This window comes from Malania oleifera, chromosome 9 (assembly GCF_029873635.1).
Source record: "Malania oleifera isolate guangnan ecotype guangnan chromosome 9, ASM2987363v1, whole genome shotgun sequence".
In the NCBI taxonomy this organism is placed as follows: Eukaryota; Viridiplantae; Streptophyta; class Magnoliopsida; order Santalales; family Ximeniaceae; genus Malania; species Malania oleifera.
Window position 1 is genome coordinate 57535548 of NC_080425.1, and position 27896 is coordinate 57563443.

Below are 27896 nucleotides of genomic sequence, written 5' to 3' on the forward strand. Positions count from 1 at the left end.
CTCTCTAGAGAAAGATATTTTTTGAATTTTTTTTATGTTAATACGAATTAACTAATTTTTTGATTTAAAAAACAAATAATGACTATTCGATAGGTTATTTTTTTAGGAGAGATCTCAATGTATAAAGGTTAAAAAATTTCTTCCGATTTGAATCATGAACAGAAATTATATAAAGAATGATATGGAATGAGAGATGCTATCTTCCATTCTTTAGTCTAATCCACTCAAATGCTACAAATAGAGCCCCTCAAAGATATATATTTTTTTTAAAGCAAATAATTTCAAGCTAGTTCTCCAAGTCAAGTACCTCGAAAATTACATTGAATTGAAAAAGTTGAAATAACATTACCTATCTTTTAGAATAAAAATCTCTACCTATCTTAAAATAAACATAAATAATGATTAAAATTAAACAATTAACCTACTTTTATTTTTGGAAAAAAAAAATATATTAACTTAATCATAGGACAAGTGAAACGATTCCTACTAACATTCTTCATCATTGATTATCTTATATTTTGAAATGAATTAATTTACAAATACTAGTAAATATGCTACATGCTTTGCACGTGATTGCATATGCATAATAATATAAAATATTTTTTAAAAAATAAAATTTAGATATATTTTGAAATGAATTAATAATATATATCTTTATAATTTAATTTAAAAATATTAAATTTTGAAGATTCAAAGTTATTTATAAAATTTAATACTATGTTTAAAATTATAAAATACAAATATTGATTTGTGATACTATTATCACACCATGAAAATATATGGATGTGAAAAATCTTTAAAAATATAGGTTATTTATGACAATAATACCCTAACTAAATTTATGACTTTATTATTTTTTGTTTACTTAATCATCAATTAGTGAATTTTTTTTATTCGATCTTAGTTTCAAAAAAGAAAAAATATTTTTGTCAATAATGTTAAAATTGGTGTATTCCCAAGAGGGGGGTGAATTGGGTATTTAAAAATTTTCTCTTAGGTCAATTCAGATTCCACAAACAATATTACACAAACTTAGAGTCTTTTTATATAATCATAAACTCAATCAAATATTCAAACAATTAAACACAAACATTCAAGTGCTGAAATTTTAATTGCGAAAATTAAAAGCAAACACACAAGAAATGTTATTGGGGTTCGGTCAATACTGCCTATATCCCCGTCTCAAGCTAACAAATAAGAAGATTCAACTATAGGTCGCTTAACAGGTGGAGCAACACCTAATATAACATCTTACTAGAATGGTGCACCTAGTTCTCTTAACTGGGTCTGAACCAGTCCGGAACTATTCACAGGGCTAATCTCCCTCTTCCAACCATATGTCGGGAATAAAACAGATAATCAAGTATTTGGTACAACAATGAATGCTTATACAAAAAGCAAATGTGTACAACAATAAACACAATGCCCTCACGTATGATATGAATATAAGTTCAGTGTGAGTATGATATTTTTCTCAATATAATCTTTGAGTAAAAAAGTGTATGATGAGTGCTCAAAGATTTTATGCCCAAATAAGAAATTTCTCCAAAAATATTTTTCTCAATATGGTGCTGGAGAGTCTAGGGTTTATGGCTCAAAAATATTTTCGCAAGTACAAACAAATGAGCCTTCGAATCTTGCAATGGATGTGCAAGATTCATAAGCAAATAAAATTAACTCCAAAGAATATTTATCAAATGAAGTATGTGAGAGAAAACTATGGATTTACTCTCAAAAGATATGATTTGAAAAATGAATGCAAGATGAGAGTAAAATAATATGATTTGTAAAAACAAATGCCCAAGATAAATATAATGCTCTCTTGAAAATAGATTTTTCAAAATAATAATAAAGAGAGGATAAGAAATGAGTATAAAAATTTGAGAGAATTTTTCTTAATAATTTTTGCTAATCCTATCTAATTAAGACAACTAAGGAGGTATACATAGAGTTGGGTGAAAATATGACCGTTGGGAACACAGAGTATTTTTAAAAATGTTTAATTAGATTTAATGAAAAATAACCATGTTTAACTGCGATAAAAAATTTGTCAACCCGAGAGGTTTGGTCGATCATATTCAAAGTTCGGTCGACCATATCATTAACTTTGGTCGACCGTGGCATTTTTGAACAAGGTTTTAATTGACCATCCAAAGGCGATTTTGAATCCTTTGTAGGTTCGGTCGACCATGGCTGAGGTTCGATTGACCGTTCATGAGATTCGGTCGACTGTGGCCACTTTGAACTATGAGTTCAGTCGACCAAGTAGTTAGGGGTTAGACACGTGTCAGTTCAATTGACCGTGGAGGACACGTTCATTTCAGAACGGTCGACCGAGGCATTTATACCGCCAAGGGTTCGGTTGACCGAAACTTTGACTTTGGTCAACTTCATAGTTCGATCGACCAAGGTCAAATGACCTTGCGATGGTTGGTTAACCGAGGCAAGTGAAACTCCTATTTTGCCCCTGAGGTCAGCTATGGTCTTTGTCTAGTTCCCTACGGTTGAAGCTTTTGAATTAAACCAAAAAATATAGCGTCGATCGACTGAATTTAGTCATAATCTTTGATCCTAACCAATTAGTTAATTAAGAAATGAGTTTTTATGTAAAGTACTGGTTCCTAGGGTCAGTATATGGTCATTTTGAACTTATATCCACATCTTGCATGTCATGCAATTATTACAAACCAAATTAAAAATTAAATGCAATACAATGAAATTTAAATGTCATCTTCTTGATATTTTACTCTTCTCTTCATAGAGTACGTCAAGTATATGTGCATTAAAATCTGTCTTAGCTTCTATTTCCCTTAAACCTTATGTGTGTGCTGAAATATGAATTTGTTCACAAATTAAATACAAACATAAGATGCAGATACTTTGTCAGCATCAAAATAGGGATCAGACTCAAAAAGTTAACAAATAAGATGATTTGTACAATCCATACTTTTATATATTATGGATTATGATACAAAAATTTACTTTCTTTAGGAATGATAGTTTTATGTAAATTTTCTTTTAAAAATAAGGATATGTTTGTTCAAATTAATTTACAATTATACTTTTTTTATGATTTTTTTAGTATTTATTTCAAAAGATAAGGATATTTTTGTTGACAAAATAATTTACGTTATTCGAACTTTTATATGAGTGCATTTGCAATGGCTTTGCTTGAATAAAAAACTGTTTGGAAAAAAAAAAAGAAAAAAAATAATTTTCCAATATGTTTTATCTAAAAAAATTTATTCTAATACTAAATAAATAGTATAAAATATCAAATATTAATCATGTATTAAAAAAAAAAAAAACTAATAATTTACTACATTTTATTTTATTTTTTCCCCCTTTTTATCTACTAAAACATAAAAGTGAATTCAAGACCCAACTCTATTGTGCAACTAACTATACATGATCAGAATTTTTTTATCATAATTTACTATACATTTTATTTTATTTTCCTCACTTTTATCTACTAACTATACAAGTGAATTCAAACCCTATCTATTGTGCGATTAGCTAAACATGGTTAGATGTTAGGGCTTGAAAAACGAAAACCAAATTAAACAATGAGGTAAAGTTTGTTGATCATTCCAATACTGAACCAAGGAAGTTTTCAACGTTTACATTTGACTTTTGAAAGGAAAAAGAAAATTAGGAGTCAATTTAGTATCATTGTCAAAAATTATAAAAATAAAAAACAAAAGCCATAGACCGTAAACTAAAATTAAAAATCAAAACTTCTTATTTGACTAATATTTGTAAAACAAAAATAAAAATAAAAAACATAATTAAACAAATATTTATTTTTGTCCTTGAGTTAAATAATTGCAAATATAATTAAAAATAATAAAATATATATAATTAAAAATACTAATAAAAATAAAAATTATTATAATCATTTTACTTTAGTATATTTCAAAGTTCACTTTACAAGAACAATGTATTGTTTATGATAATTAAAATACAACAAAAATATTTTTAATTGACTGATTATTATTTTTTTCTAAAATTTACAAAAAAAAAAATTTGTTTTAATTGTATTTTAAATTCCATTTCCTTTTTATTTTAATTAAAAAATATGGATAAAATAAATGATTTAATCCAAAAATTTTAATTTTGAATGGTAAAATATTCTTACCAAAGGATTGTCAAAACAACTGAAAATCATAAACTTTGACTTTCAATTTTTTCAGAAATATCTAAAATTCATCAACAAAAACTGAAAATTAGCAACATAAACAAATGTATTTTCATAATTTGCTTCATTCACTGCACACAAATAAAAATCAAAAATCAAAAACAATTATGATACCAAACAAGGCCTTATTTTTCATGTCTATTTCTAAGAATAAATTATTTATAATAAATTAGATATAATTAGTTATATAAAAAACATTATCATACTAAATCAAATAACAATGTAAAAAAAAATTATGAATCCATAATAAAAATAAATAATAAGAGAATTATTTCAAATTTCATCTCAAATTACCCATGCATTCTGCAAACATCCTTGATTACCATAGAAGAGTTGAAAGGGCCGAACTGAACAGAGAGTACTAGTTTGTCTGCCCCCACAATGCTATCAGAAAATGAAGTCACTGAGCTGAACAGACTTGTGTAGGTGGGCATGCCTCCTGATGATATATGCACTGTCTTCCACATCTGCACTCGGACAATTCATCCTGTGCCTGTACTAACAATGTCAGCCCAACATAAAATTTGCTGGTGTATTGAGCTAATAACAGATTCAGTCAACCATATACGAGTAGCAGGCTCACCAAGTGAAGTGATCTTCACAGGAAATAGAACCCCAAATGATTGAAAGTCCAGCTCTTTTCCTGCGTTCAGCAAAAACGAACACATTCAGTGATTCAATCAAACAAATAGTGGACAGAATCATTGTCCAATGCAAGCTCATCATTAACAATGAAGTTTTAAGCAATTGTGCGTAGAGTGTGGTGTGTGTGTGTGTGTACGAGAGAGAGAGAGAGAGAGAGAGAGATAAGCGACATAATCACATACCAAGTTGCAGTGTACATATCATAGAACTTGTCAAAAGCTTTATTGAAACAGTAATGACAAGCTAAAAGATCCTGGATATCAGTCACCTTGCAATTTGATTTACAGCATTTCACCTATAATCATTCACATGGACATAAATAAGCATATGAGATCACCCAAAAAATAAAAAAAAATAAGCACCACCAAAGGATTCATTTGTTTGTGGAGAATTAACAATAGGGTAATATAATTGCAAGTGGCAGCAGTAGATTTCTCCACTTCTAGACCATAACCCAGTCAATACACATTTCGCAGGATTACAAATGTGTGTGTGTTTTTTTCTTGGTGCTAGATTACAAATATTTAACTCAGACTACAAAAATGTCAGATCATACTCTGGCACTTCTAAAAATAAATAAGCCAGAACCAGTCAGCCAAATAATAAAGCAGCTTAGTCTAAACATCTAAAAAATTAAAATGACTTCAAAATGTAAGGTGAAGTAAATTCTCACCAGACGCTTGAGCTTATGTGAATACACTTGTCGATGGCAAGGTTGTGCCATGATATGCTCATTCAAATGACCTGCACTGGAAATCAAGGTACATTCAGTTTGTAACATATTCTTGATTTCACGCACAAGGAAGCTCATTAAGACATGATCAGAGACTGATCTATACTGCCTATCAGAGCAAAAGCAGCAGAACTCTCAACTGCTCAACAGATAAGACCCTATGAACCATGTCATCCACCACCACCCCATTCCCACCCAAAAGAACCCAAAAAAACAAAAGGAACAAGATTAAAAAATTATAAATATTTATCAATATTTCCAATTCAGTGCACAATAGCAACTGTGACAACCCTCTGCTTGCTTGAAAACTCAAGCTGCCGCGGCCTTATTTTCTAACCATAGTGCTGCAAACACAATTTAGAACTTGCTCTCTTACTAGGTGATGGAGAACTTTAGACGGTTATATTGTAGCCAAGATTTTTATTTTAGTTCGAGAAATCTGGTTATTTTAGAAGTTTAGTAAAATTTAGGTATGTTTTGTGTATTTTAAATGCTTTTGGGTTATTTTGTTATTAAGTGTTTTAGTTGCATTGTTGGGTGTATAACTATCTCTCTCTCTCTCTCTCTCTCTCTCTCTCTCTCTCTCTCTATCTCTCAGAATTTCTACTGTCCTACATCAATTTGGTATCAGAGTAAATGATTTTCACCCACAATCCTCTTCTGTCCTTCATCCATAACTCTGTTATCATCTCCTTCAAATAATCATCCAAAATTTGAACCTCAACCACCAAAATAACTGCAATTAACTTCCATTTTCTTGCCATATTGCTTCAAACTAGAGTATTTCAACAATTTACACACAGAAATCAAGGAAATTTGGAGGCTTGAAGCAGTGTTCATCATCTGCAACTTTCTGAGAAAATTACAATCACGCCCCTCAATTCTGAACAACCTTTTACAAGCATCATTTCATGACACCTTCTTCACCATTGGTCACAGAAACCCCCTCAAAGGCCTTCCCCCTGCAATTTTACTTTCATCCAATCAGGGGTGGCCCTACATGCCACCAAAACTACTCCCAGCCAACTAGCCTTCAAAACTCCACATTTCTTGGAATTATTTGGACACACCTCCGTCATCAGCAGAATCACCACCCTTGAGAGGAAACTCACTGGCAGCACATGTGCCCACATGCCAGCAACACACCTGGGAGAAACTGCCACTCTGCCAGTCTCTGCATTCTCCAGAATCGCAAGAAATTGTGTCTAGCCACTACATATTGGATATTTTTTGATATTTTGACTTGTCTCTAAGATATTTTGACTTATACTATAAGATATTGGACTGTTGACGCAAATTTATGAGTTTTGAAGGCCTGCAGCATTCAGATTATGGCCCAGCTGCTGTATTTTGAGATTTACAGCAAACAAGTAGTTTTCCTTCTTGAGATTTTGATGTTGGTCTAAACAAATCCAACTTGGATTGGTTGATACATATTTTTTGTAGTACAATTTCAGTGTGCTAACACTATTCTTAGTGTTTATTAGTGGAGCATCGAAAAGCATCTAAGGACCTGTGTAAGGTTGCATAAGCTTAACAACACTTGGACTCCACAGGAATTGAATTGATGTCACTTACCTGATTGGTACTAGTTTAAATTTGCATCAGTCCATAATTGCTATTTGGTTTAACAAAGAAAATGATGAGTCAATTCCACACATCTAGTTCCCACCTAGTTGGCAATTCTCAACAATTGATAAAACCTAGGAGTCCTCCTGATTTTGATGGTTGTTCAGGTCCTCAGCCTTTCCTAGATTGGTAGGATGATATGGAGAATAATTGTAATTGATATGGATTGTGTGACCACCAAGTATCTACTTAGCTAAATTAAAACTTCTTGGTTTAGCAAGCAATATCTGCAAAAAGTTGAAAGGGACATAATATCGTGGAGAATCCCTTGTTACCACATGGCCTAAAATGAGACATTTTTAGGGGAGAAGTATGCCCCCACATTCTTAAAAGGAGAAATTAGTGGACTAACTTTGTAGTTTTAGGCAACTTTCTTTTAGTGTCACTGATTATTATCTCAAATTTAGAAACCTCATTTATCGATATGCTCTAAGTAAGGAACCTAGAGTGATGATTATGTTCAAGAAAAGAATTGAGGGATGAAATCAGAGCATACGATTTTTGCAAATTCAAAAATGTCCCACTACTCTATTTGAGGCATACCACATGACTCTGGAAGTGAAGAGATTTCTCTAGCTAGATCAATTTCTCAATGGTCACAAGGTAGCCCAAGATGTTCAAGACCATACTCAAATTGCTGAGGATAGACAATCAAATATCATAAGTTCCATGAAAATTGTTGCATAATTGGGTATCATGACTACATAAATGATTTGCATATTGTTAGTGCACAATTTTTTGATTTTTTAGTGGATATGAATCATGAATCTTCTTATCAAAAAAATGCCTTAGACTTGTCTCTAGTGCCCTAACCATTGTTGTTGCCTCTAAGCTAGAGATGGACCTTGACCTGTCACCAATCTTGGTTGCTAAAACTTGCTATGAACTTCAAGAAGAGTTTCCAATACCATAATGGTTCGAATTGTCCTCTCTTTTAAGAAGGTCTTTCATTAAATACGCAAGACTGCCAGTTATACAAGGAAACTTAAATCTGTACATGCTAATTACACAGAGTGATCTTAGGAAGCTATATATGGTAAGCCAACTAATTTGCATAGAGTGGATTTAGGAAGCTATACATGGTAAGCTAAATCTCCTCTCCAATTTATGAAACTATATACAGCCTAGATTCATAGCTATTAACAAGGCATAATTTAAGGCCTTCGATTGATATCCCCCCTCAAATTGATGTGGGTTATCCAGAAGCATCAATTTGTTTGTAAGAAAATTATGTCGTTACCGTGTGAGAGCCTTGGTGAAAAAATCTGCCACTTGAAGATTGCTAGACACATGAGAAAGAGAGAGAGTCTGAGCTTCAAAAGCCTCACAGATGAAGTGGCAATCAACCTTGATGTGTTTAGTGCATTCATGGAAGATGGGATTGGCTGAAATGTGAATGGCACTAGTATTATCTGCATGAAGAGAAGTAGGACCGAGAAGCCAAGTTCAGCCAATAGCCCTCAAAGCCAATGTATCTCAGCACAAGCTTGGGACATGGCCCTATATTCGAACTCAGTAGAGGACTTAAAAACACGGTCTTGTTTCTTGCTTTTCCAAGAAATAAGAGCCAGACCAAGAAGCATACACCAACCTGTAGTAAAAAGTCGAGTGTCACTACACCCGGCATAATCAGCATCACTATATGCTACAAGATCAAGTGAAGTACCAGCAGGATAGAAAAGTCCCCACAAAGCTGTGCCATGGACATAGCGAATGATTCACCAAATCCTGGTCATACTTGTGCTGTGATAGAAAAATACCATGTGAACCAGCAGTAACTTCTAGACCAAGAAAATACATAAGAGATCCCAGATCCTTCATGTGCAAAGAGTCCTGTAAATACTTCTTTAATTGGGAGATCAGAACCAAATCAGTACCTGTGATGATTATGTCGTCAACATACACCAAGAGAATGACAACACCAAACTCAGTTTTGCGAGGAAACAAAGATGAATCATACTTGCTTTTGAGAAAAGCAAACTTGAGTAGGGTAGAAGTAAATTTCTCAAGGGGCCAGTTTGAGATCATACAAGGAGCGACGCAACTTGCACACTGCCGAAGTAGGGGTGGAAAGTAAACCTGCACAGAGGACACATAATCTTCCTTGAGATCCCCATGAAGAAAGGCGTTCTTCAAATCCATTTGGTGCAAACCCCAATTTTGAGAAGCGTAAATAGCCAAAATTGTGCGGATGGTGGTCATTTTGGCCACCGGAGCAAAAGTTTCCTCATAATTTACTCCATATTCTTGATTATTTCCAAGAGCTACTAAGCGAGCTTTATACCTGTCCAAACTACCATCAGACTTAACCTTAATAGGATAGACCCACTTACATCCAAGTGGAGTCACACCTACAGGACAATCCACCACTTCCCAAGTCTTATTCGCCTCAAGAGCACATAGTTCCTCCTGCATTGCCTGCTGCCAGCATTTCTCTTTGACTGCCTGTGAGTAACCAGTAAGAATAGCAATAGAAGATAGAGTGGCAGACAGTGCAGAAGTAGTAATACCTGCCATACATGACAGGAATCCATAACGGTCAGGAGGACCAGATGCCCTAGAGGAGTGACGCAAAGGAGCAGATGGCAAGACAGGATGGTAATACAAGGAAACTTAAATCCGTACGTGCTAATTACACAGAGTGATCTTAGGAAGCTATATATGGTAAGCCAACTAATTTACATAGAGTGATTTTAGGAAGCTATACATGGAAAGCTAAATCTCCTCTCCTATTTATGAAAGTATATGCAGCGTAGATTAATAGCTATTAACAAGGCACAATTTATGGCCTTCTATTGACAGCCAACTACTAGGACAAATATGTTTGTCAATGATCCTGCTCTTCAACCTCAATTTCCTCTTTGTAACCCAAAGAAAAAGGAAATATTGGTTGCACCAGAGTTAGTTGAAAATTATTTAGTCATGGATCCTATTGTTGAAAATCTCCTTGAGATTATTTCTCCTTCGTCCAGTAAATTTGTGTCTCCATCACTCGCATCTTCTCCCCCTACATCTTCTTTTACCAAATCTAGTGAAACATTGTTCATCATTCGACAATATGGACTGAATCTATATTTTCTTGACCTGCCAATAGATTTGGATATCAAATTGAATTTTTATTTGGAGGACTTGTTATTTTATCAGATGACATTGCAGCCCTCTATGCTAGTTGCAGTTGGAGAATCTTCTAGATACTCTCCAATGATGATTGAAAATGCAATGCAGATTGTGCCTCCTCTTGATTTGCCTACGCATTCGACTTTGTTCCCACTCATGGAGTTAAAGCTAGATTTCAGAACTAAAGATAAAGTTTTCTCTAAGTGGTGTTTGATGGAGAACCACTGATGGAGAACTTTACATGTTTATATCGGAGCCAAGATTTTTACTTTAGCTCAGGAAATTCTGATAATTTTAGAAGTTTAGTTAGGTTTATTTTATTTCATGATTATTTGTTTTTGTTTTAGTCAGGTTATTTTTATAATTGTGTGCTTAGTTGTATTGTTAGGTGTATACAGACTTTGGTTTGTATTGTATTAGAGACAGTTGCCAGATTTGAATGCAGCTCAGTTTCCCTCTCTTGTGCACACTCCCTCTCTTTTCCTTCTCCTTCCTTCTTCCTTTTTCTTCCTCCTCTCATTTTCTTCTTTCTTCTCCTTCAGTTCTCTGGTCTGTTCTGTTCTCTGCAGGCCAGCAGCCTACTTTCTTCTCTGTTCTTCTTCTCCTCTTCTTTCTAATTCTCTCTCTAATTCTCCGATTTCTGCATTTATACTTCTGTCCTACATAACTAGGTAAATAACACCTTGCATCAACTTTCCTACCACGTAACTTTTTGTTGACCTACTACTCGAGTTTTTACTGCTGGGATAACTTGTAAGGCAAAAGCTGTTCCAGATGCAGTGGTGGAATGTTTGAAAAGAGGTCAGCTGGTGAAATGCAATATTTGTCAAAAGGGGATTGATGTCTCGGTAATAAACTTCAAAGAAATTTTCAAATACCAAGCTACAAGCGAGGTCATGGAATCAGAGATTGCCAAAAACCAAACCAAAATTTGATGGAGAAATAATTAAGAAGATACAGCTGGGATAGAAACACCTGATGGAGTAGTGTGCTGTGTTTTTTTATCTGGTTGCATAGAGGTGAAAATCTCTGTATGGGGTTAAGCTTGTGAAGAAATATCCAGAGGGAAGGAAGTATTTTCTCTTCATGTTGGATTATCCATTGTAAATAGTCAGAGGGTTAGCTTTTGGTATGATTCTTGGTGTGTTGAGAACCTTAAGTTAGATGAGGTTTTTGGGTCTCAAAGGTTGATTTGGGGGAATTTTCAGGAGACTGCATGTGACCAGAGTGAGGACAGGAGGAGAAGCTTCACTTTTTTAGGGAAGTTTCCAATGAAAGGGAAGCTTGAGGAGAAATCATTATATAATGTGCTTGTATGAGAAAGAAAGAGTGACACTTTCCCATCAAAGCAGATCTAGAAAACCAAGGTCCCAGAAAAGGTCACATTTTTTGGTTGATGCGCTACAAAGGAGAAAATCTTAACTAAAAATAAAGTAAGGAAGAAAGGGTTAACACTTGACAGTGGATCCTGCACGTGAAAGCAGGTGGAGGACATTAATCATTAGTTTTTACATTGTGAGATAGTTAAATAGTCATTGAAAACACATTTTGAAACTGAAATCAAACAAGCTTACATTCCTAGGACCTCTGAATATGGTGCTGTAAAAAATTGTTCTGCAACAAACTCATGCTAGAAAGGCAGACTATTGAACTTATTTAAAAACAAAATCCTTACGTTTTTACCAAATTTCATGCTAGGGTCTTATTCAGGCATAAAATGATTTTAGCTTCCATTTTTACATCTAAAGATATCATACGTCAGGTGCAGGAAGAATAATTAGAAACCACAAAAAGTGATGTCTTCAAGTCCAGGTTTTGTGGTTTGCACCTCTGTTTGTTGCATTCCAGAGAGCTCCATCATATTAGGGCTCCATCACTCCTCTCTTCTCCCATCATCTTCCTCTCTGGATTATCATAGCAATTCGGAGTTCAATCCTGTCAAGCCCTCATTATTTTCCTCCCGTTCACTCCATTTTGTCCTCTTGATTAGATATGCAACACGGGCAGCAGGCAAGAAAAATATCAACTCCCTGATATGTTCAATAACAGAAAAAAGGCTCGACTTCCCTCCCCTCTATCTCAGTCCCTCTGGTTTTAATCAACATAACAAGGGAGCTCTTATCCCTTCCCTACTTGCAGCACTGTATTGGAGAAAGGCATCTCTCAGTTTGAACTTCAAAGGTACCTTTCCCTGCAGCTCTGTTAGGGACGAAAATGCTTCTCTTGAACAAACTGTACTCAGAAACCCTCAACCCTCGGAATTTCATTGGTTCTAATTGCCCCTAGATATGCTGAAGTAAAAATTCAGCACAAAATAACAGAAACTGATTCAGTCAAACTCTTAGCATATAGAATTCATGAAGGCCTGGGAAGCATAGTTGTCCAATTGAGATTTGGTTTGTGAATCAAAATCCCAAGTTTGAGAGTCAAGAATCAAATTGAATCATAACTCGAACAAATTCACAAAATTGAATGACACGCATATGCTGTACTGTAGGTTCAACAAAAGAGTAAATATATTCAAAATTTAGAAATATAAAAAAAAACATATTTCATGTGTATGTTTTCTCTAAACAATGAAAAGTAAGGGAAAGAGTCCAAAAAAATTAATAAAACACTAAAATTTATGTTGTTTAAGGGAAGGAATCAACAAAAAATAATAAAAACTGAACTTCTAGTGTTTATCAACAACAAAAGAATCATGTTTCATGCATATCCATTCTCTAATTAAAAGGCAAACAAAAGTAACTTAGATAAAACTAATAAATAATTGAACAAAAGACTAAAAAACCCAGCTTTTGAGTCTTAACAACAAAGAGAAATGTGAGTACCACCTTATCTAACCAGAGTCCTTCCTCTTTTTCTCAATGGAAGAACACTATACTCCTCCAAGAGTGAAGAATGGTTTTGTGGAGGAAATAGAAGACCTAAAGTACTGTTTTTTGGCACCTTCTACTCCTCTTTTTCGGCACTGAACCAGCATAGAGAAGAAATGGGAGGCAATCATGTAAAAAAAAAAAAATTATAAAAAAAAAAAAAGGCTGTTCAGGCTTAGAATCATGTGATTGGTCAATTCGTTAGATTCAGGGGGTAAATTGACAATGCAGTTGTTATTTGATCCTCTAGATAGATTTGAAACAATTTGGTGGAATTGATAGAAATCATCCAATTCGAATTGTGAAAATCGTAAGATTCTAAAAACTACACTGGGAAGTTATGTGAAAAAACACACAGCCTGTTCACACTTCATATTACATACAACGGAGTGTGCATGTATGCGTGCATAATACACCTTGTTTCTAGACTTGTAGAGACCTTTGTGTAGTTTCCCATCTAGGGTGATTGATCTACATCTTTCCCCAAAGCCCCAAAAAGACACAAGACATTCCAGTTTTTGGCCAATCAAAGGTAGTGATAATATTATTTCGTATTATATGAACTTTGTGCTTGATACTGCGATGCAAAGTTGAACTTTTTAAAAGTATGTTTACAATTTTTTATAGTTATTTGTATAAGATTACATCAATTTTAAAATTCAATCTTTCAATCCAATTTTGTGGGGAATCCAATTTAAAAAGGCAATTTTGATAATTTCACAAGCATTTGGTCTATCATCTTCTCTTTATTCAGCATGTGCTCAATATCGTCATGATTAGTACAATAGCTTGTGGAGTTGAGCAATGAAACTGTTAGAGAAGGAGATTTAGGAAGGGTTGGGTGACAGTCCTGTTGCGAAGTGCAAGTGGTAAACTTACTAAACCCAATAAAAAATAACTCTACTAATATATGCAAACAAATTAGGTGTCCAGTGCCTTACAATAGTATCCACACCAAAATACTCACACCTTAGATATACACCCACATAGACAACGACAATTCACACACACACCTGGCTTGGTGCCCAACACCCAGCCACATTCTCTCCTCACTTTTGCACACATAATGGAGCTTTAGTGCTCGTTTGAAATCATTTATGGAAAATTAATTTTCTGAAAGAAGCACTGAAATTTGGAAATGTGCAGACAATAAGTACTAAACAGGAAAAGTAATAAAAGTCAAAGTAATGTTTGGTTGTGTCTAAAAATAAGTATTGTTCATAAGTAACAATGAAATAAGAAGCAACGCTATTGTCCATGGGCTGTGATCATCACGGGACTACATGGCAAGATCAGGCTGGATCAAGCAGGTGAGGCCCACTCTGTGTCACATCCTGATTTTGCCATGTGGGACCCTGATGTTACGAGCCTGTGACACTCAACCTTTTCATAAAAGTGGTATTTTGGTATTCATTTTTATTATAAGTGCGGCACAATCTTATTATAATTTTTATATTATAATACATAATAAAATAATATATAATTATTGATCTATGTTAAAAAAAAATTAGTAATTAAATTAACATTTTTAATTATTATAATTTATCATTATTATTTATAATTAACAATACTACATGATTGTTAAGTAGAAAATATGATGAATTATTTTTAAAAATGCTATTACTAATGTGAGCATTTGCAGTGAAAATTCCTTTTTAGATCCAAAGTGTAGCTTGGGCATAAGGGCCAAATCATCCAAGACGGATGAAGAGGGGCCACAAGTAGCATCCGCCAGTGAAGGAAGAGCTAGCCAGGTGAGGAAACGTGGTTTTAAATTGCAGTAGTGGGTACCATAACGAAATGGTAACGTGTAATGAGCAGTGAAATTAGTGGATGTTACATAGTGGATGTAAATGTAATGGCTATGAATTTTTTCAAGCATGCACAACCTTGTGCATATTAGTGTATTTGCATGTTTTAAGCTTTTAACCCTTCTTAGAAAGAGTTTTAGTGTATTTTGGATCCTTTATTTCAACTAAGTTGTTTGGTAAGAGCAAGAAATTTACATTTGTTTTAAATCATCATTGATATAAAAAATTATATGGGTGTGTGTGTATATTTATACTTTCTCTTATTCTTATGCAAGATAAATTCTTATGAGTGACAAATTAATTAATAAGACAAAATACAATATACACTTCATTAATCTATTGGACACATAAGACATATGAATAATACAAATATAAAATAACTAGAAAAGAAAAGAAGGTTGAAGTTAAAAACTATAAAACACAAAAATCAAATTGCTAATATTATCAAAATAAAATATTTTCCTAACAAGTTAATATTTTCAAATTGTCATCTCTTTGGAGTATTTTTTAAAAATAGTAAATTTCGTCTCATTATCATACTCATTATAATCTTTTCCCCCTCCCCACAGCATATTGAGAATGATTTATGAAAAGGGCGGAGCATTACAGTCCTGTAGCAGTTACATAATGGCCATAGCGGCCTTTATGTAACGGTCGCAATCCATAACAGCCACTATGGCCGTGATTTTTCTTCACACTGATTTTGCGATGTGTAGTGGTATTGGGAACCCAAAAAAATTGTCATGTGACGGTCACATCCGTTATTTAAAACCATGGCAACAGCATGGCTAGGTAGGGGCCACAAACACTGGACTTCTGCAACTTCATCCAAAAGGGAGAGAAGTCAACAGGGAGAGTAAAGAAGAATGAGCGAGGGTTGGTGCTGCCAGCTGCAGGGGAAGAGACAGTTTCAGGCAGGTACAGATGGAAGGAGAGAGAGAGAGAAGAGAGTTCAATTACAAACCAGTCCAGTAATTGCCACTGCATTTCTACAGTGACCACTTACAAGTAATGAGTGGCCAAAAAGCAATCCAAGGATACTTCTCAAAAAGTGCTTATTTTCCCTCAAAAAGTAGTTTTGAAAAAGTACTTTTTGCAATAAGTACTTGTTTGATGCAACCTGAACAGTAATTTTTGGACAAGTACTTAAGTACCTTTTACAATAAGTATTTTTTAAAAATGGTTCCAAACAGGGTCTTAAGATCCTTTTATAGCAGCTGTAGCCTCAGTTACTAAACCAATTCAAAATCTTCTGAAAGTCTCCACAGCAAGACAGCAACGTGTGTCTTGATTTTTCTAAAGGGAAAAAAATAATTCTAGAGAGAGTTTTCTGGAGAGAGAGAGAGAGAGAGTCACTCTCTAAACAGATTCCTCCTTGTCTGTTATGGAAATCAGGCTGACAACATTTTGGAAAACACAGTAAACCTCAGTACAGCTAAAGATGGCTTTTTTGAGATCTTAATTTTTTTGACTGCTGGGAAGGCTTTCTTTTCATACGGTTCTTTTTTCTTTTTGTATTTTTTTAGGATACTTTGGGTTTGGGAAATGGTGTGTTGCTGTGCAGAGCTCCATTGATACTTCTTGGGTACATGGGTTGCACCCCATTGGTGCTTTTTTTTTAAATATTTTACCAGAACTTAAGGGAAAATTTTTTGATATCAAATTAAATCCATATAAACATGTCTCCTCAAACTTTTTTATCTTAGCTAACATGTGCCGCACCTTCTAACTCAACTTTCTGCCCAACTTCAGTAGAACCTAGAGAATCATCTTGTTGACATTAAGTACACAGTGTATGCTAAGACCTTAACACACTTTTAGCAACTAAGCCAATCAAGCAGCTGCAAAATGAGCATTAAAGCATTATTAGATAAGTCAATTTTCCAAATCATGAAATATAAACAATGATGCTTGTTGGAATTAGAGGCCCCTCACCAATAAACTAATACAACATTGGATTCAACTGCTTGTCTCCCCAATCCATCTTTAGGATCACATTCAAGAAGCTGGGAGACCTTTGCCATGGATTCAAGAATCTTGAATCTAGACAAGGGACAAGGACAAGGAGGGCCTGGCAGAGGATTTGACCCCTTTCCCTACCTATTAAAGATACACACACATGTACATATTATCATGCACACTGGCAGACCACATTCATTGTTGTGGGGGCAATTGCCCCCACTGGAGCTTTAAAACAATAGAGAGCTTTATGTGCAAATCAAAGTATATCCCCACTAAGGAATAAGTTTATGCCCCCACAGTAAGACCACAATAAAGAAGATGGCAGTGTTTATAAAAGGTATATAAATTAAAATTTAAAACTTCTGATGTTTCAAGAAAGTTAGATTTGTCTCCACTCTCTAGTTCCCCATTCTGCCAAAACCCTTGCCCTGGTGCAACTTTATCAACCACCATTTTCTCTAACTGGAAGTGTTTCTTTTCTTCCATAGTTCCAATTCCTTTGCAAGAAATATTTTCTTTCAAATTGTTTTTTAATTACTATATTTTAGAAGCGATTGTTAGGTGTTAATTGTGCTAAATGTGTGTGAAGGCTAGCAAAAATGAATTACTAGAAGAAATATAAGAAGTATTTTCGTGTATATGTGTGTGAGTATGAACATCTGTGTGCTGTATCTTGCCCATTGAAAAAAACTTCCGTGTCCGCTATCGTAATATATATAGTGAACCCCTTGAATTTTTAAAACTTTTTAGTAATATGAAAATTTTGGTAATTTGAAAATTGTTTTAGAATGGTCCCATGTTTTCAGCAATATATATATCAATTGGGCAAACTGGTGGCAACACAAGGAACTTTTTTATAAACATTGTTTTCATCTTGTTATAATGTTCTTTTATATATATATATAAACAAAAACAAAACAAAAAATTATTAATGAAAAGGATAATTACAGTGTATGAAGGATAAGAAATCCTCTCGGTAAAACAGAGAGCTAACAGACAAAAAATAGAATCACATTAAAGCTGCATTCCAATCTCTTTGGACATCAGACAGCGAAAGACCTTCAAAACACCCAAAAAGAATGTGCCTAAAAAGAAGTGTAAAAAATAAAATAACTTTCTCCTAATGTCAAGGAGGAGGGGTCTTCTTCTCTCTGAAAATTCTAACATTCTTTTCAATCCATAGCACCCACAGCACTGAAATCTGTGCAGACCCAAAAAGTTCCTTCCTGTTTTGCTCTTCCCAAAGCCCCAAAACTTTACCTTCAAAAACTCAAAAAAACAAAAACAGATTGTTCCACATGTGCCTTGCCACCTTAAAATGAAGAAGTAAATGGCAAGAATTCTCATTTGAACCGCTGCAGTGTAAAATATCTGGACTAAGTGCTTTGTAAGGCCTCTTGGTCTGTAACACATCACTCATATTGATCTTATAGAGTATGACACTCCAAACGAAAGCCCGGACTTGAAATGGAACCTTTGTTTTCCAGACAAAGGATTTGTCTAAGATCAGGGAAAAAGTCTTTTGAGGAAAAAACCAAAGTGTCCCCAATCCAAAGCCTTGTGCCCCACACAAATTTGGTGAGAAAGAATCCAACACACTCATTGACATTGGTGCCTCATGGACAGAGGAAAATCTAAACAAACGTGACACCAACAGCTCCAACGAAGACTCACCAACCCAAATATCTTCCCAAAAATGAATTTTATCCCCAACCCCCGCTTTGAAATGAGTGAGCCAAAAGAAAAGACAAGCTACCTGTGAAACAAACTTCCAAGGACATGCATGAGTAGCATTGCAACTTCCTTTGGAACCCCACACATTCCTGCGCAAGCCATATTTACTCTTTATTACTTTATGCCATAAGGAATCCTAAAGGAAACCTCCATAAACATTTTCCATTTAGAGATATGTTTTTAGAAACCACATTACCATGTCCCAAGCCTCCCTCAGACTTGGGCCCCTTCTAACAGCTTCCCAACTAACCAGGTGATCCCTCTTATTCTTCCCAGTACCAGACCACAAAAAATTTCTCATAATTTTTTCCAACTTTCTAGCCATCTAGAAGGTAATTTTAAAAGGGATAAGAAATAAATGGGAAGTTGGCTAAGGACGCAGTTATACGTGTAATTCTACCTCCTGATAAAAGACAAGCCTTCTTCCAACACTCCAATCTATTGTCCACTCTCTCAATCACAGGATCCCAAAAAAACATTAGACAAAGGATTCCCCACCCCCCCCCCCCCAACCCCAAAAGAGGACCACCAAGAAAGGGATTCACAACCTGCTAAAAATCTAAAAGCCTCAAGATTTCTACTTCACAGATTGATACCTGCTAAACCATTCTTAGACATTGATTTTTAAGCCCAAAATTATCTAAAAAATTCTAAGGAACACAAGAATCTTACAAAATTTCACAACATCATTCTCAAGGGAAAAAAATTGGTTTTCATCTTCAAATTGAAGATGAGACACCTCCACATCCTCGCTGCCCATAGAAAGACCGCTAATAGCCCCTAGAACCTAAGCATGGGATGCCAACCTACTCAAGATATCCACAGCCGAAGTGAACAAGAAAGGGGATAGCAGGTCCCCTTGTCTCGACCCCTCGAAATGCCGAACAAGTCCCTAGACTGACCATTAACAATCACTGACATCTTGGCAGAATTGAAGCACCCTTACATTAAAGACTCCCAAATCCTTTTATTTTAAGAAGATTCATTAGGAAACCCCAATTTACCATGTCATAAACTTTTTCAATATCCAACTTAAAGACCACTCCTCTTTTATTTCTGCTCTTCGCATCCTCAACCATCTCATTGTCTACCAAAACAGCATCAAAGATCTGCCTATCTTTAATGAACACAAATTGGACCAATGACGCTGTGTTCCCAGCAACTCTCTAATCCTGAACCTTTGTCAACAACTTATAGACACTAGTCACCAAGCTAATAGGCCTAAAATCCTTCACTCTTCTAGACATATCCTTTTTAGGAATCAGAGCAATGAAAGTAGAATTCATGCTCTTACACACCTCTCCATTCCTATGAAATTTCTCAAAAAAGTCAAAACATCCTCTTTAACCACTTCCCAATTGTTTGGAAAAAAGAGGCTAATGTAAATCCGTCTGGACCTGGTGCTTTATCTCTATCCATATCAAACACTGCCCTCCTAATTTCCCCCAACATCAAAACGTCTCTCCAACCACTTTTCAATTAGCCACCTCTCCTCCAATAGGTTTCCAATCCAACTCCTCCACCATTAATCTACTCTTACACTTGTCGTGATACAACCCTTTATAGAAGTTTGTAACCTTTTCCCCTATTTGTTTATGATCTCTCATCACCTCCCCTGAATCAACTTCCAACTCCTTAATGAGGCTCTTCCTTCTCCTCCCATTAGCTCCTATGAAAAAGCCTAGAGTTAGAAAACCCTTCTCCTACCCAACTAACTCTATACTTCTAACGCCAACTCCTCTCCTCACTCATCAAAAGCACCTCCAGGTCATTACTAAGGTGAGCCCTTGTAACTTTATCTTCCTCCCCTAATAGACCACATCCCTCAAATCTATCCAAACCACTAATCTCCAACAAAAAGTCATTTTTCTTTCCCCTAATATCCCCAAACACTTCTTTATTCCAAACTTTTAGTTTTTTTCTTTAACAAATTTTAGTTTTCTCGTCAACTTCAAACCCTTCCATCCCTGAATGTGGCACTCTTTCCACCTGACTACTGTAGAATCGCGAAAAGAAGGGTGCATGAGCTACATGTTCTCAAATTTGAAACGAGTGGAACCCCATTGTATAGGATTGGAATCCAAAAGAATTGAATAGTGGTCATAAATGGGCCTAACCTAAACCTCTTGAACAACATAAGGGAACAAGTCCTCCCATTCATCAATATACAGAAATGTATCTATGCAATTCGATGCTTGTCTATCCAAAAGCCACCTAGGTGAAACAACTATTGTTCAAAGGAATATCCCTCAGGCCACAATCAGTAATGAAAGAGTCGGGAAGTCATTATACAACAAATAAATGTTTTTTAATTGCATCATTTCAGTTTAATCTTTCTTTTAAATATAGCACCATTACCACATGTCGTATTTTAACTTTACTTTCACTTTATTATGCTTTTATCTCACCCCTACAAGCACAAAACCATGGCTTTCCTTGAAATAGACTAACCCCCTAATAATGTATTGATCTTAGAATGATTTAAGAGAGGCTTTCTATGTAAAGAACATGATAAATTTGATTGTCACATTCTTCTTCATTTTATCTAGGCTAGAACTCTGGGGATCCCTGCTTACACCACCCTAGGAATTGGCTAGTGGCAGATAGAGTGGGGGCTGAGTTACATACGTGGAAAGGTTTTTTCAGCAGAAAAGGTATGGAAGTTATTCCTCATATTGTCTTATGGATTATTTAGAGAGAAAGGAATACAAGGGCTATGGAGGGAGTTGAAATATTGCCCGGAAGCTTCAAAGGGGAAATGGATTTCCTTTTCTTTTCCTTTGTACTTGGGTGACTCCTTTGAGCCCTTAACAGAGTTCTCTTTCCTATCCAAAAAAAAAAAAGAATTGCTAATCGTCTTATTAACTACTTCTAAAAGGAAAAAGCCAAAATTTTGGTAGTCCTAGGTGACAAATTTTAAAATGATTAAACTACCGTTTAATGTCCTTTCTTTTAAAAGTTAAGCTTGTTGTGTCAAAACTAATTAGATACTATCCAAAATGCCCTTGAAACTTTGCCATTCTAAGTGAATGCCATGTAACCTCTTTAGCTTCATCTATCCATTCATCCATTGCATCATTTGTGAATAGGAAGTGCCTCTTCAGCTTTGTCCCCAAATGATGTGTTTGCTCCATTCAAATATAAATTGGTTTGGGCAAACGACGAATGTACAAGCAATTGAGCCTTAACATCATGTCAAAACCGATAATTGGTACAAAATGTATTTAGTAATTTGTGATTTATGTGGTTCAGGGGGGGGAGGAGAAAAATGGACAATGGAGGTGAGAGCTCGAGCATTTGAAAAGATCATATTGGTAGGTGAGCACACTGTTGTGCAGGATCTACATTGTGGCAACCGTCATAGATCTTCACATCTATATTTTTCTTCCTTTCCTAGTAAAATTTACTATTCTAATAATTAATGCATATCCACAACCTTTTTAAATTTGTATCACTAATGATGTAGGTGTTTTTATTTCAATTTATACTCAAAATTTAAACTTGCATCATGTAGGCTCTCTCTCTTCTTTTTTTCCTTTTTTTTTTTTCTTTTTGAAATAAAGATTCAAAGCTATCATTGGGAGATTTTGTGGCATCGTTTTCCTTTCTGCATTATTTTCTATCGATATTAGTGCTTTGGCTCCTTAGATGGAATCAATTTTCCTCACTCATTGTCAAAAGGGTTGTTTTGGTTTGCCTGAAGGCTGAAACTATTGTAACCTTTTCTGATTTTGTGATTTTTTATTATAGCATTTATGTGTGTGAATGAGTTTTTTGCAAGCTGAAATTAAAAAGAAATTTTTTTTAACTCATTCAAATAGTGTTTGAGAGGAATACATTCAAAATTTCGTGCTTATCTTTTCATTTTCTGTGATCTCAAATACTAGCACATATGTAGTGGTAGGTCAATTGCCAAGATTTTTTTCTTAGATTTGCTATATAAGAGGATTTGAAAAACATCATTTTACATATTTGATTTTGAATATTAAATTTACAGTTCATTTTTTCCTATGTTATTGCTAGGTGAGGATTTTTTTTGTATATTCACTATAAATACTAATGTTTTAAAAGGTGAAGGCGTAAGGAAACACATTTTACCCTCCGGGAGGCGAGGCATAAGCCTCAAGGTGTTGAGGCGTAAGAATTTTGGGACTGTATTTTTTAAAATAATTAATAAATAAATAATTTACAAATTGAATAAAAATAAGAAAAATTTTAGAATAATGGAGAAAAAAAATAAAAACATAATTTTTTAAGTATCATATAGGCCAATTATAGCAAACAAACTCAAACAATGCATGTTAAAAATAAACAATAACTTTACAAAAAGAAGAGAAAACGCCAAATTAGAGCATCACAATGTCTCATCATCCAAGATTTTAATTTCTAAGAATCTAAATCTAAATCAACAAAGTTTAGAAGTAACTATCAAGATCATCATCAAAGTCATCTTCATCAAAATCATCTATAGTAGTTCTTCCACTCATAAATTCCTCTTCTCCCACTTCAACATCAATGTCATCCTCAATTGTGACCAATGTTGGCCTCTAGCCTTTGTCTTGAGTGGCTAGATATTCAATAAACCTATAGGTAAGGAGTTAGGAGAAATGGAGAATTATACATAAGTAGTTTCAAAAATGACTTGATATGTATGCACTCAAGTTCTCACAATAATCCCTAATCTTCCTTTTGCTAGGAAGATTAGAATGCGAGCTACTAGAAGCTTGTGTTGCTTGAACATCATCTCCTGCAAAAGCTACCACAGGCAAAGCTTTAATAGCATCAACATCTAGGAGATTTTCATCATCAAACCAAGAAGAATCTTTTGGGAGGATAGGTTCTTCCTTCTCTGTGATCCATTCATCATTTGAAGCTACTTCCAACACCAATATTGGATCATAATTTTGTCTTTTTCTTAGAGCTCTCTCCCTCAGTTTGGTGTTGTACTTCACATAAACTAGAGCATTCAATCTCTTGTGCTCTAATCTATTCCCCTTTTTCATATGAACCTACAATTGAGTTTAAGCCATTAAAATTTTTAGATATTAGAAGATATTTTCATATTTGAGTGAAACGATAATAACATGGCATTTGAAAGAACAAAGAACCTGCTCAAATGTGCTCCAATTCCTCTCACATCTACTAGCACTGCATGTCAGGCTAAGAACACGAATAGCAAACTTCGTCAATTCTGGGGTCTTTATCCCAAAATGCTTCCACCAATTAGCTACAAAAGAAAAACATGTTTAAGTTCCAAGTTATAAGAAGAAACAAGGATAGAGTACTACTAATTACCTATTTTTTACTGAAATATTATTTTTACCTGGCCTTCTCAACATTCTAGAGTCAACAACCACTCGAGTCTCAAAATCCCCTCGTGCATTATCAAACAAATCCAATTGGATGTCTGCAACTAGCCTCTTCTCATATCGCAACATTCTATCCAAGCATTCAAATAGTCCTTTCTTCACTTCTTGACAATCAAAGAAGTTCTCCTTATAATGCAATTGGGGATTTAAATAATATCCTGCAGCATGTAAAGGGTGATGAAGTTGTGGAGTCCATCTATCATCTATTTTTCTCCAAATCGGTCCATACTTCTTGGCATTTCTAGAAATATTTGCAGCAATTTTTTCCTTCGCCAAATCGATCATCTCACATAGAAACCCCATTGCTAGTCTTTCCTCAGATGCAACTTCCCTTAGAACACACTCAAGAGGGACAACACTCTTGATAACATAAGCCACATGAGGCCAAAAATGTTGGTCAAATAAACTATTGAGTAAGTCCTTATACCTTCATGCATTTTTACATAAGTAGAAGTGCACCACATCTCTGAAGAGAACATAGATTGAAGGCCTTGCTTTTGTTTGTAAATGCTTTGAAGTGTCAAAAATGCAGAAGCAAAGTGCGTCACTGCTAAGCAGATGAGTTCTTTGTTGTTGGTGAAATGTTTCCTCATCATTGCAAGTACATAGGAATGATTATAAATAAATTTCACAACTTGCTTAGCCTTTTGGATTGTGCTTGCATGGATCTTCAATTTTGCAATATCCTCCAACATGAGATCCAAACAATGTGCAGCACATGGAGTCCAATAGAGCTTCCATAAGCTTTTTTACACCATTTGTCATGTTCTTCGCATTATCAATTATCACCTGCACAACATTCTCCTCACCAACTTACTCAACCACCTCATCCATATACTTAAACATCAAATCACCATTTTTTATAGAATAAGAAGCATCAATGGATTTTAAAAACCATGTACCAGTAGGACTATCCACAAGGAAATTAATCAAGACCCTTGAACACCCATCAGTCCATCCATTAACCATGATAAACATTCATATTCCTTCCAAGCTTTTTTGTGGTCTTTCAACATGCCATTGATATCTTTCACTTCATCTTTAAGGATCCACGTCCTCATCTCTTGCATAGATGGAGGCTTGAAACCTAGCCCGTAATTAGCAATACCATCCACCATAACACGCCAATATACATCATCCATCAAATTGGATGGTTGAGCATTGTTGAACACACAATGGCCAACTTTTCTACACACTTCATTTCTTTCTTCCTTCTTCCATTTTGAGTTTTGAGTGGACTGTTTGGTCTGTAAAAATGAAAACTTATTCATTGAACCTCTAGCCCTAGGGTTAAGGCCAGTCTCACTATTCTACTGCTCAATATCTCCAACTAATGGAGACATAGCACTCTGAGTCCCTCCTCTTGGACCCATCCCAAACTCTTCAAGAAGTTCATTTCTTTTACCCTTCTCTTCTTAAAATATTTCAAGAGCAATCTTGGACTCATCTCTCACGTTTTTAGGAACTTTTGGGCAAGGTTTCATTCCCTTCCTTGTACCTACGAAATGATGTTTAAATCTTGTGACAGTCCCACTGCAAGTTTGATCACAAAATTTGCATCTAAAATATTTTTCTACATCAACTTCTTCTATGTATTTCCAAACAAAACCTTTTTCTGCCCCTTTAAATCACCTTTAGACATGTTTTTCTTTATTGAACAGGAACAATCAGCAAGTTCAGCAAGAACTTAAAACTGAAAAAATGAAAATTGAAATCTGAAACAAAAACCTCTGATTGAGATGATATCTTGAAGCAGAGAGGTTGTAGAGGGTTTCTGCAAAAAGACGAGAGGCCCGAAGGAGTCGTTGGAGGCAAATCAAAGCTTGGAAGGGACCCTCGACCTGTCGAACAGAGGCGAGAAGCTTGAAGGAATCGTTGGAAGCAATCTTGGAGTCGTCTGAGATGGACGAGAAGCTTGGACGAATTGTTGGAGACAGTCGTCGAGTCATCAGAGAGGGAGAAGAAGCTTCGTCGAGAGAGGAATCGTTGAGAGGGGAGAAGACGTCGCTAAAGGAATCGTCGAGAGAGTAGAAGCTTCGTTGAGAGAGCAGAAGCTTCGTTGAGAGGAATCATTGACGAGAATACGTCGTTGGAGGCTTCGTCGAGAGAGCAGAAGCTTCGTTGAGCAGAGGGAAAAAAGGGTTTTAGATTCAGAGTTATGGGTTCTTTTTTTTTTTTTAATTTATGTTTTAAATCAAGCAGCCCAAAATGCATACACCTTTACACTTGAGGCGTAAAAGGCGAGTATTTACACCTGAGGCGTACACCTTCTCCCCTGAGGCGTACGCCTTTTTGGATTTTCGCATTACCACTTACGCCTTAGGACGTTTTAAGCCCAAAATGCCACACGAACGCCTTTCAAAACACTTGTTCTTGCTACACCTACTAATTGTTCATGTTCACTAAAGAAAAACATGTCTGAAGGCGATTCAAAGGGGCAGAAAAAAGATTTTGTTTGGAAATACATAGAAGAAGTTAATGGAGAAAAATATTTTAAATGCAAATTTTGTGATCAACTTGCAGTGGGATTGTCACAAGATTTAAACATCATTTGGTAGGTACAAGGAAGGAAAAGAAATCTTGCCCAAAAGCTCCTTAAAATGTGAGAGATAAGTGCAAGATTGCTCTTGAAAAATTCCAAGAAGAGAAGGGTAAAAGAAATGAACTTCTTGAAGAGATTGGGATGGGTCTAGGAGGAGGGACTTAGAGTGCTATGTATCCATTAGTTGGAGATATTGAACAGCAGAATAGTGGGACTGGCCTTAATCCTAAGGCTAGAGGTCCAATGGATAAGTTTTCATTTTAACAGGCCAAACAATCCACTCTAAACTCAAAACAGAAGAAGGAAGAAAGCAATAAAGTGTGTAGGAAAGTTGGACGTTGTGTGTTCAACAATGCTCTACCATTTAACTTGATGGATGACGTATATTGGCATGTTACGGTGGATGGTATTGCTAATTACGGGCCAGGTTTCAAGTCTTCATCTATGCAAAAGATGAGGACGTGGATTCTTAAAGATGAAATGAAAGACATCAATGGCATGTTGAAAGACCACAAAAAAGCTTGGAAGGAATATGGATGTTATATCATGGTTGATGGAGGGACTAATGGGTGTTCAAGGGTCTTGATTAATTTCCTTGTGAATAGTCTTGCTTGTAAATGGTTTTTAAAATCCATTGATGCTTCTGATTCTATAAAAAATGGGGATTTCATGTTTAAGTATATGGGTGAGGCGGTTAAGGAAGTTGGTGAGGAGAATGTGCAGGTGATAACTCATAATGTGAAGAACATGATAAATGATGGAAAAAAGCTTATGGAAAAGAGGCAGAAGCTCAATTGGACTCCATGTGCTGCACATTGTTTGGATCTTATGCTGGAGGATATTGCAAAATTGAAGATCCATGCAAGCACAATCCAAAAGGCTAAGCAAGTTGTGAAATTTATTCATAATCATTCCTATGTACTTGCAATAATGAGGAAACATTTCACCAACAACAAAGAACTCATCTGTCCTGCAATGACGCACTTTACTACTGCATTTTTGACACTTCAGAGCATTTACAAACAAAATCGATGCCTTCAATCTATGTTCTCTTCGGAGATGTGGTGCACTTCTACATATAAAAAGATGCATGAAGGTACAAGGACTCGCTCAATAGTTTTATTTGACCAACATCTTTGGCCTCACGTGGCTTATGTTATCAAGAGTGTTGTCCCTCTTGTGTGTGTTCTAAGGGAAGTTGATTCTGAGGAAAGACCAGCCATGGGGTTTCTCTATGAGATGATGGAATTGGCGAAGGAAAAAATTTCTGCAAATATTTC

General features: G+C 35.2%; 1 protein-coding gene across 2 annotated transcripts in view; it reads right to left on the minus strand.

Moving 5' to 3' along the window:
* Window positions 1-4313: 4313 nt before the first annotated feature.
* Window positions 4314-27896, minus strand: part of LOC131163732 (uncharacterized) — a 49507-nt gene continuing 25924 nt past the window's right edge. Inside the window, exons 12-15 of one of the 2 annotated variants that reach the window (XM_058120434.1) lie at window positions 5517-5592; window positions 5026-5138; window positions 4782-4841; window positions 4314-4691 (exon numbers count right to left, since the gene is read on the minus strand). In XM_058120434.1, coding sequence (XP_057976417.1) covers window positions 4586-4691; window positions 4782-4841; window positions 5026-5138; window positions 5517-5592 — 355 coding nt within the window. In that variant the 3' untranslated portion in view covers window positions 4314-4585. Of the gene's footprint in view, window positions 4692-4781; window positions 4842-5025; window positions 5139-5516; window positions 5593-27896 lie in introns of those variants that run through there. The other variant, XM_058120435.1, reaches the window with a different exon arrangement.